This window comes from Genypterus blacodes, unplaced genomic scaffold, assembly GCF_046128005.1.
Source record: "Genypterus blacodes isolate CSIRO-AG114 ecotype Tasmania unplaced genomic scaffold, CSIRO-AGI_Gbla_v1 ptg000040l_1, whole genome shotgun sequence".
NCBI classification, from domain to species: domain Eukaryota; kingdom Metazoa; phylum Chordata; class Actinopteri; order Ophidiiformes; family Ophidiidae; genus Genypterus; species Genypterus blacodes.
This window is the reverse complement of record NW_027466853.1, coordinates 122,501-136,523: the sequence shown is the minus strand read 5'-3', so window position 1 is coordinate 136,523 and position 14,023 is coordinate 122,501. Positions and strand designations below refer to the sequence as shown.

The window sequence follows — 14,023 nt, the reverse complement described above, 5'->3', positions numbered from 1 at the left end:
TGAGATGTACATTGGACATTAAACAATTATTTAACGCTCATCTGAAGTGGCAGACGAAGATAACTAACTATAATAGTTTTAGCACTACATCTACAAATACGCTTCTTTGCCGAGAGTTGTTTGAAAGACTCTTGGTCACCGCTGGAAGGTGGAGCCGGGACCTGCATCAGAAGCTTTGTGTCAATCTGCTCAAGTCAACCGTCACCTTTTGCAGACTACACACTCCTGCTGCTACTGCGTCAGTTTTGTGTATTCTTGCCGCTTAGAGGCCCTGAATTTGTAGTGAATTAGCTGGAAAGAATCTTTCCAAGTGTGAATGCGTAACTTCCTGATTGCAGGACACTGTGTGTTTGTGTGAGAGAGAAGCTTGTGTGTGCACAGACGGCGCAGAGAGCCGATTGTTGTATAGAATATATATATAAATATATATATAAAAATGTTCAAAGAGAGCGAGCACAGCAGGCACAGGCAACCGGTCTTGACTAGAAAGTGAAACTACCATGTAAAGCACCATGTTGGTGTTACTTGCACAGCTGTGTGTGTGTCTGTGTGTTGAAAATGTAAAAAAGGAATAAGATGTTTGATTTGAAAATGGATTCATGTATAGCGGTGGAATGCATGTATTGGAAACATGCTACTTGGTGTATGGATTCATATTTTTATAGACGTGAGGCACCTGAGTAAGGTTGGCAGATCCTGATGTGTTGGTCATCGGGCTGGACGACTGCGTTTTTTTGCACATCTTTGTGATTCCGTGCAGCGCGGAGGCTGAACGCATCTGCTCTCTGGCTGACGTGATGCTATGTGACGGGCTCAGACCTCGTTTGTTGCCACGTGAGTTTATGCCTGCGGCGCAAGCGCCGCCCCCTCCTCCGCTTCACTCTGCCTCACTCGTCACGTTGCAACCAACTGCCTAGGACACGACCCTAAACGAAGCAGAGCCATTGGCTGACCCATGACGCGTCACCCAAATCGGGCCAGTTTTGAGCCGTAGAAAGAAAGGATGGAGATCAGGTCATTTGTGGTAGATGTGTCAGGCAGGGCGGGGCGGAGCGGGGTGTCTTCTTTTTCTATTTCAAGAGGTGGCACGGAATAACATATTCAAAAAAGTGGCCTTAACACTTACATGTACGAGTTTTAGAGATGAGAAAGTTGTGGATGTCCGAAGGTGTTTGAGGTTGTGTTGCAAAAGTCGTAATGGAAGGAACTCGGCTGCAGGTGTGAACAAGACAAAAAAGGCAAACGTGTAAATAAGGCTGAATGAATGAGGCCCATTCTGAGATGCCTGTTGTGTCTAATTGTTTTGCTCATTCTCCCAGAAAAGCTGTTCAGATCAAACCTGTTTGCTCTTGTCAGGTCTATGCTGTGTTTCAATGTGAGATGTAGTTGCTTGTATGCACTCTGTGTGTTTTGTATGAGCTTATTTGAATGAAAAATGTAAGATATTCCCCTTGTACACCTTGTGAAAATGTTTTGTTGCTGCTTTATATTCAATACAAGACATTAAACCAAATTCTTTGCTGTGTGATTATTTGTTATGAATCATCTTTCTTCTCTTAACTTATAGCACATTATGATCTTTGAGGTCTTCAACAATCAGAACCTGTGCAGTGTCATATCCAGCATTATTAGCAGAGAGTCAAAGATGATGTTGATGAAGAGAGTGGCTTTTGCTGCGTAAACCCCTTGTCAATTGTGCTTGAAATAGTTAATACAGTTTGTTGTATTGCTCAACTTAGCGGCACTTAAGTCTTAAACTCATGCATTCTGCTGCTGTTTTCTGTCTAATATTACAATAATGCTTTTCTTACATGTGAGATTCAGTAGATATTTTTATTTCATCTTCACAATTTATTTGTCACGTTTCACTTAAAGCATTTTCCATCCGATGTGTTAACATTCCCATTAAAATAGCTGCATGGAAACAGTTACAGGCGTGCATGTGCCGGCTGCATGTTCTGCAATGGAGGTTCAGTGTGGGTTAGCCTGATGTTGTGACTGGCACCCAATGTGCAGCCAACAGAGAGCACAGTGACGCCCATCCCCCCATACTGACCCTGAAGCTTCAACAGCAGCCTGTCCTTTGCTGCTGCTGCTCTGGTAAATCTGAAAGCACAGGGAGGTTCCTGTTTGTGACTGTTGCATGTCTTTGCTCATTAACATAACAAAAACATTCATCCTGAACATATTTCTGTGATTGGCTAGCAGATTTACTTGACATTGTTTCTCTCTCCGCCCTTCAGCCTGTCAGGCCAGTGATGAAGGCCGTCATGTTCTTCCTCCTAATCCCGCTCTCGTTGTGTTTTTTGTCCCCTATCTGCTCTCTTTTCATCAGGATTTACTCAAAAGCTGCTTATCTCTGAACTCTAGGGTTATTTAGTTATGGCTTCAAAGGTTTTTTCCCATCAGGTTTATGATCGTTTTGCTTGCTGATAAGTCAAGTGGGGCATATATGCCATAGTTATAGATAAAGCTGTGAAACTGGTGAATGAACATCATCATTGTTTCAGTTTTGATGCTGATATTGTTCGTACGACCTTCTACATTGAAGATCCAAAATTTGTGTTAAAGTTTTAGTGTACAAAAGAGTCTTTTCTCCTCCAAGCATTACTGCCACACAAACTACTCAAAATACCCTAACCCTGACCCTTACCCTAAAAACGACCCTTTGTTTACAAACTAAGCTGCAGGTGAATGCTTTCATGTCCTCGTCTATCTCTCTTAGACATTTCACAGCTGTGGCAGAGTTCTGACATGAAACAAAACCTGCGGGGCCAAACATAGAGGACCCAGGGACTCAGTGGGCCACATTATTTGGCACACATGTGTCAGTGTCTGTCAGATTGCCAAAGTAAAGGCTCAGCAATGGTAGTGATGGAAAACCCAGAGCACCTAAAGACGATAGTGTTTATTACACCTCGTAGGAAAATGTTGTTTGTCCTTGGTAGTAGAGGAGAGGTCAATTGACCTGAATTGTGTGGGGAAAGATATTTTGATATGAGCTCGCTGCTCGAAGAAAGACCAAAATAGAAATGGATCGAGTTCCAGAAACGGTTTGAGGGAACACAGGGAACACATAAATTTTTCATGTTAGTTTTCTCATATCTTGCTCACTGCTTTAGAGGAAATAAGGACGCTGAGCTACAGACTTCCAGCTCACATAGCTGGGGACGCTTCGATGCTTCATCAGAATAGCAGTGGCGGTCAAAGCCAGAGGCGGGGATAGGTTGTGGTTTGTGAAGTTACAGATTTGAAAACTTCTCAGTCTGAACTTGGATAGGCGCTGAACAGTCCTGTCATTGTGGCCCTCTGACTTATTTCTGTCATGAGAGAATTCAAAGATCCTTCTGAAACGATTTCTCCGAACAAACAAGTTACATACCAACGTTCCGTTTCAGACTTTGTGCCATAAATTCGCTTGGTTCTCTTCAGGAAGTTTGCTTGTTTTTACTTGGACTAAACTATGGGGCGGGTGATGGGGGGGATGGGTTTGAGAACGTCTCACCCACAGGCAAGTTATTCGTTTAATTTCCTGTCGTTTTAATGTTTTATCTCTCCCGGCTCCATCCAGATTTTCTCAGTCATTTTTGTCTTTCTTCTCTTTCCATTAGACTCAACATCTCTCCTCACGCTATTTATCTATGTGAGTCCACAGCTGTGCACCATAATGACTGTGCCGTGAGAGAATGAGTAGAGCCCATTGCCTCTCCCGGTCTCGTGTCATTGTGAAGTCCTGACATACTGTGGCTCTCAGAGGTCGTGGATTCTGGCCTTGGGACAGAGCTGAGTAGTGACCGAGCAGTGAGCCGATCTTACACAAGTGGAGACATCACACATTTTTTAAATTAAAATTGCTCCCGACTCACGTAATGCTTTTTCTCTCCATATGTGGATGGACTGACTGGCTGTGCTGAGTCAGGGGGAAGTAAAGGAGGAAGTAAAGGAGCTACTGCATCACAGCATCACCATCAGGTCGACCAGTACAAAACATTAACTCAGACACACAACCTCCTTCTTTACAACCTTTATCCAAAAGCTCATATCCCTCTGGCAGTGTGGTCGTCATCAATATGCGGCGCCCCGTCCAGCTGGAAAGGCGCGGGAGGATCAGGCCCAGAATATTTAGTGCTATAGCTGCTGGCATGCTCGTAAAGTTTGTGCTGGATCAACACGGCCTTCCATTGGCCCAAAAAGAGGTGTTACTTAATTGAGATGTTATGGTCAAAGCTCTATGATTGGCTCAGGTGAAAACACCAGTGGAAGATATAAAGCCGGATGCAAAGCTGTGATTGGCCGGGCGTGTTGTGTGCAAGTGTTAATGTAGACAAACATAGATAGACAGCTAATACTGTATGTTAGGTGATACACACACACACACACACACACACACACACACACACACACACACACACACACAGATAACTATCAAATTACTTTTACTTAACTTACTATGAATTCCTTCTGAGGGAGGCATTGGGCCTCCTCCTCCTCCTCCTCCTCCAGCCCTGTCTGGTTTGAGCCGCTCTGCAGCCGGTTTGAACAGGTTAACACACCGACACACAGGCCCAAAGGCGAGCACTGAGCTGTGCACATGTACGATGTAATGGTTCCTAAAACGAAGCGACACCTTGGAAGAAGTCCTGAGGGTATTTCATAACTTCATAACATTCTGACACGCGCGCACACACACACGTTCATAAATGTTCTGCTTACATATAAACCAGATACTCCTGAGGAAAATAAACCAACATGCTGAGACAACATCAGAACCGTCCCACCGTCTTACACCGAGGTTTGTTTACTGCTCCTGATAGAGCAGTGTTGTGGGGGCTCGTCTGTATTTTTGTCTTGTTTTATGCTTATGATTCTGTATGCACACATTACAGAAACACATTAAAGCTCGCAATGTAAACTCCATTACCATGAGAAAATATACATATACAGATTGTGTCGGTAAGATTGAAGACATTTCATGTGTCAGGGTTTCACTGCAAGACTCAGAGCCAGATGGCGCAAAGATGCATGAAGATTGCAGAACTTTATCTTCTCTATTCACATTTATATATATTTACACGGATGAATTTGGAAGTAAATATCCAGCTTTTAAGGGAAATGAGGTGTTTTAGTATTGAGCACTTTTAATTGTTTTCCATGGCTCTGTGTCAACACCTGAAAGGGGTTGGATTCTTTTGAGTCAGTCAGTTCATATAACAGGCATGTGTGTCACTTGACACACAACATTTGCTTTCTAAAGAATGTTATGAACTCAGCGACATGGCTGTGTTTGCATACACAAACACACATCTACATGCTGGCTGAGCCCGCTGCACCTTTACCGCACTGTTGTGGGACCTACACACACACACACATGCACACACACACACACACACACACACACACACACACACACACACACACACACACACACACACACACACACACAGAGTAGTTAATGTATGTGCAGTGTGACATTATTACATCACAATGTTTGACTGATAAGTTCTGAGCCCTTTTAAGAACACTTTTAAGCGTCGGCTGTAATGATGTGGAAGTAATATAACCGCTGGAGTGTTCTTCACTTCAACCACTTTAATTTGTGCTCAGACTCAAACTAGGCCAATAAAGTGTAATTATGAGTGATTGCTGCTTGCAAGGCGTTCAGTTCCCGCCCTGCTCACCTGATTTGACTTTCACCTCATCACAAACATGAAAGAGGCTTCAGCTGCAACTCATTTGGACTCAGGCGATGGTGTCATACCTGCGCAGGATCAATACATTTGCTTCAGGATTCTTTGGAGAATGGCAAGTCTTTACCTTTCACGTCTGCTTCTCTGCCAACCTGTTGCTGATGTGACAACATGAATGTAGAAATGTGTCAAAGCCCAAAGAGAGCAAAGATACAGAGAGTAAGAAGCTCTTTGTCTCTCATTTAGTTAAGTTTACTCATGTAGGAGCTGTTCTGTAACATCTTTGCTGTTTTGAGCTTTGCTGTAACGATTCTATGTCTGCTTAAGGCAACATGAACTCATTAGCTCCTGTTGAAGCTTAACCCCGCAGCATGACTTTGTTTAGCAAGGAACTGGTGAATTTGGAGTATTTTGTGTGGCATGCACACACAGCTTGTGCATGTGTGTTAGGTGGGTTGAGTTTTTCAATAATCAGTTATCTGCAATGTCAGAACAGGATACTGGTGTAAGCGTGAGAGAGATCACATATACATGCACACATGCACTCAAGTTAGTATGCATAACACTGTACTGCTCTCTCTCTCTTTCTCTCTCTCTCTCTCCCTCCCCCCCCCATGTTCTTCCTATGTTTCATGAGACCCTGCAGACGTGCAGCTTTGGCACAGCAACCCCCCAGCATTCAGTTTCCTTCCTAAACAGGCTGCTGGTTGTTTCAGACTCTAAAGGTTATTCACTTTTTTTTTCACTAATCCCTTTTGTTAAGTTGAACACACTTGTGTTTAGTTCCTGTGAATTATTCAAACAAATCAAAATCTTCACACGATGCCTCTAAATCTGTTTTCAAGAGTGTGTGTTTGTTTGTTTGGTATTTGAGCAGGAGAGTTCACAGACAGAACTGATGACAGTATTACAATAGACATGTCACACAACATTTACATTTTTACTTGCATACAGAAAGAAATTATATTATGGGTAAAACTCCTCCCATTGTATTTTGAGGCGGTCATGTCTCAACCCTAAGCTTCTTCTCATCAACTCCAATGATCTCCTTGACCAAACCATCTCAGATTGGTAAAACCCCTCTAAACTCTGTCCAACCTGTTTAAATGCAGAGGCGTCTGTTTTGTCTACACAGTTTATGGACCCGTTGCCCCCCTGCTGAGTTTACATTCCTCCTCCTATCACCCCTGCCACCAATTCCCCTCTTTTCTTTTCATTTAAACTGATCTATTTTTAGATCAACCATACAAATTATTACTCTGACATACAATTAGGGATAGACGCCAAGTCCGTTAGGTGTGTGTGTGTGCGTGCGTGTGTGTGTGTGTGTGTGTGTGTGTGTGTGTGTGTGTGTGATAATGCGCGATAACTACAGTAATTATGTCAATGGAGCATTGAGCCACAGCCTTGTTTGCAATGATATGGTGTCAAGTGGAACTTAAAGCAATTTAAGTTCATTAATGATCAACTTGAACATCCATAAGAAAAGGATTCAGAGTCCGTCACACAGTGTCTGACCTACAGTATGTATGACCTACACAGTATGTAGGTTAGACAGTATGTAGGTCAGACGCTGTGTGACGGACTTTGAATCCTTTCCTTGCAGTGTGCAAGTCACAGAAAAGGAAGTCAAAGTTGCCTCAGTCTAAAACATTCCAGTCACATTTTCTTGCCAGCACGATTACAAACCGAAGAGGGTAAATGTCAGATTCCAAATTCTTAACCCTTGACCCACATTGTGCTTGAGGTTCAGCCAGTTTTCCAATCAAAATAGGACCACACGCTCAGGTGGGATTTCAGTCTCTGGTCCAAATGGCGACAGGGGGAGACCAGCAGACTCATAACTGACATGATGACACCAACACCAGCATGAAGGCAGTGACAAGATATACGGGGAGGTGGGAGAGGCCAAGCAGAGCTGCAAAGGTCTTCTCCACCAATATAGCAGTATGAGTTATGGCAGAGGATCACCCAGTTTGAACTGACCTTTGGTGTCCTGGTGTCCCTGTCCTGTATATATTCAGATGATGGATCAGTGAGATTCTTTACCCCAACACGAGTTCGTTCAGTGTTTAGTGAATAATAAACTGTTCATGCTATCATGTGATAATGTCATGGTTTATCTAATGACATGCCTCTGCCTATAGCCTCTGCTGGTTCTACATTTAGCTCACAGTGATAGATCAACAAAGAGGAACACATCATGTGATTCTTGATGGGACGTCTGCTTGTTTAACAGAGGCTGAATTTGTTAAATCAAATATTAAGTTGTTGCAGCGACTCCATCGAAAACAACGCAGTGTGTTTATGCTCTTGGAGGATCTCATGTATGTTTTGGGTGAGGCAGGTTGTCTCAGCCCAAACACATCAGGTTCACCAGTGTTTGAGTGTTAACTCAGGTTCACCACCTCTGAGATGACTTTGGATAGACGTGCACGTTGGCACGGTGACACGTGGAGATGTAAGAAAAGAAAGGGGCGGGGGAGGGGGGTTGTACATTGTGTTCAGTACATAATGTCCCATCTCTCATTGCAGGGGAATGGAGCACATTGTTTTGTCGCCCTCTAGTGGCTCAAAAAGGGGGCCACCTGTGAAATAACACAATGCCAAAAATGGAAACATTAGACATGCATTATGTGCATATGTGGCACCTACAGCACAGACGACCTGTACATGGATTCAGGCACTGGCAGAGGAGCAAAGGCACGATAAGTCTCATTTGATGTCAGTGGAGATCAGATATCATCGGAAACCTGGAGGTCAGTTGAGAGGAGTCCGAGCTGTGCCCAGTGTGTAAGGGTGATATCAGGGGGAGGGAGGCCACTCTCCATCCTGACAGTTTTGTGGCTGCTACTCCATAATCTCGCCCCCTCAAGGGCCACACCTTGTATGACCTAAGCAGTACAGCATAGTGTCCTTATTTGGCTTAAAAATGTCCATAAGAACAGCTGTGTTTGTGCACATACAGCGTAGTTTGCTCTTAAATCATGATATTTAACGTTAATGACTCAAATCATAAAAATGTTCCCTAAGTACTTCTGTCCTCAGCTTCTGCTTTGAACTGAGTCAAGGAGACTTCTTCACCATGAACAAAACAGATGTTGAACTTTGTAAAGGAATGTTGAGTCACCTGGTGGTGATTTGAAGCAACAACACAGTCTCATTTACGTTGCTATGCCATTCTTTCCTTTCCTAGTTCCTATACAAACAAGGTCCTATAGCCAATAAGTAAAGACACAACAGAAATGTTAATGACAGTTAAAAGAAGAAGAGAAGAGTAAACACCTTCATTTTAAAGATTCAAACTGGTTTCTCCCATGTTGCTGTCGCTCTATGGGCCTGATGTGATGTGTTCACCTTGATCACCATGAAGGGGAAATACTTTTTAAAAATCACCAGAGTGAAGGAGGAATGTTTGTTTCTTCCTCTTGTGTACTTGCCACAGTTCCTGAATTATGCAACGTGGCCTTTAACGTGTTCAGAAATGGAACACCGCTCCAGTTGCTGCGACACGACTGAAGGCTGGTTGGGCAAGGAAACTTTAAAAGACGAGTAAATATGTACATAACATACTGACAAAGGGACATGTGAGGAATTGTTGCATTGTCTAAAATGATGCTTGAAAAGTTGCATGTTGTTTAGACAGATCACAGCCTGTGTGTGTGTATGTAGCACACATACAGTATGTACTTTAAATCCTGAGTTAAGGAGAATAGAACCTCACATCACATCAGCCTCAGATAGGAACGACCCCAAAACTCATTGACACTTTCAGAGGTCAGTTTAACATCTTTAAACTAGTTTCAGTTGGGTAATCATCATGTCCTCATTGAAATTAATTTAAAGTTCATATTCTGTATTGATCTAATGCTTTGGATGTATATTTAGTGCGGTATAACCTCTGGCGTGTCTCTCCCAGTCTGACACCAGTCACCTGCACAATGGCTGCTCCTCCGACCAGCAGCCGTCAGTCTGTGTGCATAGACGTCCATTCATAATTCAGCTGGATCTTATGGATCTGTCCGACCCCACAGCTTCATTACTGTCCAACCCTGTGTGCTAATCACACCCTGAAACAGGAGAGCCATAGGACAGATTACATGTCTGAGGTATATCATCAAGAGTATCATCGAGGCCACAGTGGATAACTTTACATTAATGTGAATATAAACAGAAGACGAGGTCGATCTCTGTTATTGTTATTATTGGAAACAGATTTAGAACTTTCTGGTTTTATGGACATAGACGATTCAAACACGTCCAGTCAATACTGTTTTTTATTTCCCGAATGTATCAATACTAAATGTGAGAAATAGTATAGTATAGTATATTTAATTACATAGTTTGGTTTGTTTGTATAATTGTTTGTGTCCAGTGAAACCAAACCCGTCATCAAAGCTTTATACATCTGTCTGTATCAACACGGCACTGGCTGCTCCTCTCAGGTTGCCAGGCGACCAGTCACAAAAAGGAAAAAAACCCAGTGCACCTTGTGGTTTACCGACGTCTGATTGGCGCATGACTGAAGGGGGCGCGGCTCCAGAGAGCTGTTGGTAAATATGTGGTTCAGATTTGAGAATGTATGTAAAACTAATACGTTTGGAATAAACCTTTGAAATCTTCAAATTATTCTCAATTATGCCAAACATGAAGTTGAATTATGATGGATTTAAATAAAGTGAAAAAAAACTATTTGTTTTTGGGAGATTTAAATGGAGAGCTGTGTGTGTGTGTGTGTGTGTGTGTGTGTGTGTGTGTGTGTGTGTGTGTGTGTGTGTGTGTGTGTGTGTGTGTGTGTGTGTGTGTGTGTGTGTGTGTGTGTGTGTGTGTGTGTGTGTGTGTGTGTGTGTGTGTGTGTGTGTGTTACAGGAACCAGTCTACCAACACTGGCTGACAATGGACCTCTGGCTCTGGAAAAGAGAGCCTCTAAAACATGCATGAGGAAATCCACACCTGTCTCCAGGTAACCAAGGTAGAGATTCTGGACCGTGACGCTCAATGTGTGTGCGTCTGTGTGTCTGTGTGGGCGCATGCACACACCACAGCTTCCTTGCTTTACCTGCTCATACACCCTGCAGGGACGAACGCATCTGTCCACCAGGCTAGCTGGAGGAGACGAAGCTAATCTGAGCCTGAGACGCAGCATGAAACAGCACAGGCCCGGCTTCTGAACGAGCCCCGCCAAACCCACCAGATCGCCCACCCAGACACGGATCTTCTACACAGAACATAACCTATGGAAAATCATCAAGGTGGACCAAACTGAGAAGAACTGAAGCTGGAAGTGGAGCCTTGGTGGAGGGTGGAGCACAGAGCGTAGAGACGTCCTCACAGGTCTGAGCAACCACTATCTGCTGGTGCAAGTATGAATCCCGTGTGGAAGACGTATAAGAGCAAAGTGCTGAAGACCCTGAACCCCGAGTATGAGGAAGATACTGCTGAAGAGGTACGCTACTCACAACCTTCTCCCACCCGCTGAGTAATTCACACACATGAAGCATCGCTGGAGGCTTCATGCAGTCGGCTGTACAAAGTCATCTGTGTTGTTGCCTTTGTCGATCATTTCTTATTCATCAGGCGAGTGGATGCAGTTTGCTCCATTTCCAGCAAAACAAAGGGAACTTAAAGGCAGAAGTTAGGCCCCGTGCAGTGGTTCCTCCTCTGTGCGGTGGAGCGCTGAGGCTGCAAACATTCTTCTGGGCACATACTGTAGAACCCGTGTGTGTACATCTGTGTGTCCAGTATCTAACCTGTGTGTAGTGGTATTTCCATGCAGAACCAGTAAAGGAAATAATATTACATGTCATGTTTTGTGATCTTCTGTCAAATGTTCTCTTTGTGACACCTGCGCTCAGTCTGGGGTTTGATACCATCGACGGGGACGTTGCCGCGTTGACCCAGATCTGTGCGGCCAGAAACTCGATCCCGCACCCGAGCGGAGCAAACGGATTAGTTGGCATTCCAGTGAGTGACAGGAGGATGAGACAGACGGCCCGGGGCCTCAACTCAGACCAGCAACCGCTTCCAACTGCGGTCTTTGCAATACTTGACGGGGGACCGAGGGAATACTGTGTGTCTAGAGAGAGAGAGAGTTTCCAATGTGCAAAGTTGTCAACACTGCTATCCGAGTCGCTCAGTGCATACTTGCGCCTTGAAATTCGATACAACTCAAGTGTGTTACTACAACCTTTCCTCACGCCTTGCTTCTGTCATATCACACACTGACACAGGCAGGACTTACCACTAACAGCTCCTTCCCGCTGTTGCATCACATGAGCATCAAATTATACAGAAAAATAAACAGATTTGGGATCCAACACGCTTTTTGGCTCATGCAGTATCTAGGTTATGCACTAGGTGGCGATGAATCCACACAAAATCACATAATCAAATCAAACTATCTGCAGTAAGCACATCCGCATGGTTTCGCCTCTTCTGCTGCAGGTCACTGAGGTGGAGAACGATGTGAGCCCGGTGCAGGAGGACGAGGGACCAACGGGGGTGTCCCAGCTGGCCAAGAAGGTATGTGACACACTCATCATCACACCTAGTATCAAACAGAAGTGTGTTGGATGAGCCTCAGAGAGCCCCAAACCTATACCTATTTTGACCTTTGACCCCTGTGTGTGTCTGTGGCTGCCTGTGTGTGTGTGTGTGTGTGTGTGTGTGTGTGTGTGTGTGTGTGTGTGTGTGTAGATGCAAGGGGCCGGGACTAAAAGCTGGAACAGGTTATCGGCTCTGTTCAACAAGGAGGATGAGCACCAGCTTCTGGAGGAGACCGAGAGCCCACCTGTGGCTGATCAGTGAGTGGGCTTTCTGCTCAGTTGATGACTTAATCGATCACAAAACCAATCAGGTTGCTAATCCGATTCCACTCATCTCTCTGAATCCCCCAGCCCACTTGCAGTAAAGCCTGAGGAGTTTCCACGACCCTCCCGGCGCTCAGGATTCTGGGATAGCTTCGCAAACAACTTTGCCAAGAAGCAGGCGGAAGCAGCAGCAGCCGCCGCCGCCGCCAACGAGACGGTGGAGGAGGAGGGGGCGAGCGAGGCCGCAATGGAGGCGGGTATAGGGCAGGGGCAGAGCGACGAGGGAGCAGAGAGCGAAGGAGGCGGGGGGCCGAGCGGCAACCACAGCTTCTCCAAATACGTCACGCTGGGAGGGGGAGGGGAGAGCGACACCTCCTTCAAGTGGAACTTTGTCACCAGCAAGTTGGCAGACCTGAAGACCAAGAGCATGACCAAGAGCAACTAGAGGAGAAGAGAGCGGTGGGTGTCCTGTAACTCTACCATCTAATATGAATAATAATAAGTTGCATGCTGAGCTACTAACAAACCATCGCTTCATATACCACAAATCTTCCACAGAATGTTGGCGAGCTTTACACTTTATCTCCTGTAGATGGAGCTGTTGATCCTTTCTACGCTCTCTATAGATCCATGTACTGTAAGGACAGAGGGTTACTTGAATTGTAGTACTTTACTTTGGCCTACAGAAGGCGCGATGGGATGGAAAGAGGCACATAGGCTACAAACGTTGATCCCTTTCATCAGGTTTAATCTGTTTATTTACTAACCCAGAGTGCTTCTTAAAACCACAATAAGAGGGTTTCACACCTGTCGGTAAACCTGATCTAATCTGCAGCCTGACAACTACTGGATTAAGAGATAAAGGACAGCGATAGCTGGATTAGTTGAGGATTATCTCACTTAACCTGCTGTGCTGATCAGCGTGAAGAGATCTGGCAAAGCAAAGTTTTATCTTCCCTCAGATCATGAACAGTTACATTAGTGTGTGTGTGTGTGTGTGTGTGTGTGTGTGCGTGAATATGAATGTGTGTTTGGTATCTGGATTACCTCGCTCCTGGTACGTTGAAGTGATGACGTAACTGACTTGACCTTTTGCGATTGTGTCTCAGACTGAAAGTGTGAATTATCAACTTTCCCAATTTTGTGACGCAGAGAAACATTTATGAAAGTTTTATTGCTTTTCTGGAGTTTTGTCTTGATGAAGGTTTCGTTGTATTGTTTTGGTTTCTCTGTATAATAAAGACTAATGCACACGCACGCTTTGACAAAGGAGACGGTCAATATAAGAACTTAACACGATCGAATGTTTTGTATTTTATCTGTGATCGATGCAATTTTGATTTTAGCCTAAAATGGATTGAACAGCTTACTCATTTACCGTATGTTCTAGTTTATACATACTTACTACATACAGTCTGAATAGAGATACAATAACAGAAACATGATTAATAATACATGCAGAGAGAATAATTTCATTACTTTAAGTTGATGATTTGAGACCAAATCTCTTCGCAAAAGCATTTGTTA

The 14,023-nt window shown here is 44.2% G+C and overlaps 1 protein-coding gene across 1 annotated transcript; it reads left to right on the top strand.

Annotated features, from left to right (window-relative positions):
* Positions 1–10,759: 10,759 nt before the first annotated feature.
* LOC142999115 (uncharacterized protein C1orf232) lies at positions 10,760–13,714 on the top strand. The gene is made up of 5 exons (XM_076148542.1): positions 10,760–11,133; positions 12,132–12,209; positions 12,384–12,490; positions 12,584–12,728; positions 12,765–13,714. The coding sequence occupies exons 1-5, from the start codon at positions 11,053–11,055 to the stop codon at positions 12,939–12,941; spliced, it is 588 nt and encodes a 195-aa protein (XP_076004657.1). The 5' UTR covers positions 10,760–11,052; the 3' UTR covers positions 12,942–13,714.
* Positions 13,715–14,023: the final 309 nt, after the last annotated feature.

What these genes read in the sequence shown, in the direction of transcription:
- LOC142999115 (XM_076148542.1), top strand. Translation starts at nt 11,053, where the DNA reads ATGAATCCCGTGTGGAAGACGTATAAGAGCAAAGTGCTGAAGACCCTG. An exon ending in TGTCCCAGCTGGCCAAGAAG is followed by an intron (nt 12,210 to 12,383) that starts GTATGTGACACA and finishes GTGTGTGTGTAG; the next exon opens with ATGCAAGGGGCCGGGACTAA. An exon ending in AGCCCACCTGTGGCTGATCA is followed by an intron (nt 12,491 to 12,583) that starts GTGAGTGGGCTT and finishes TGAATCCCCCAG; the next exon opens with CCCACTTGCAGTAAAGCCTG.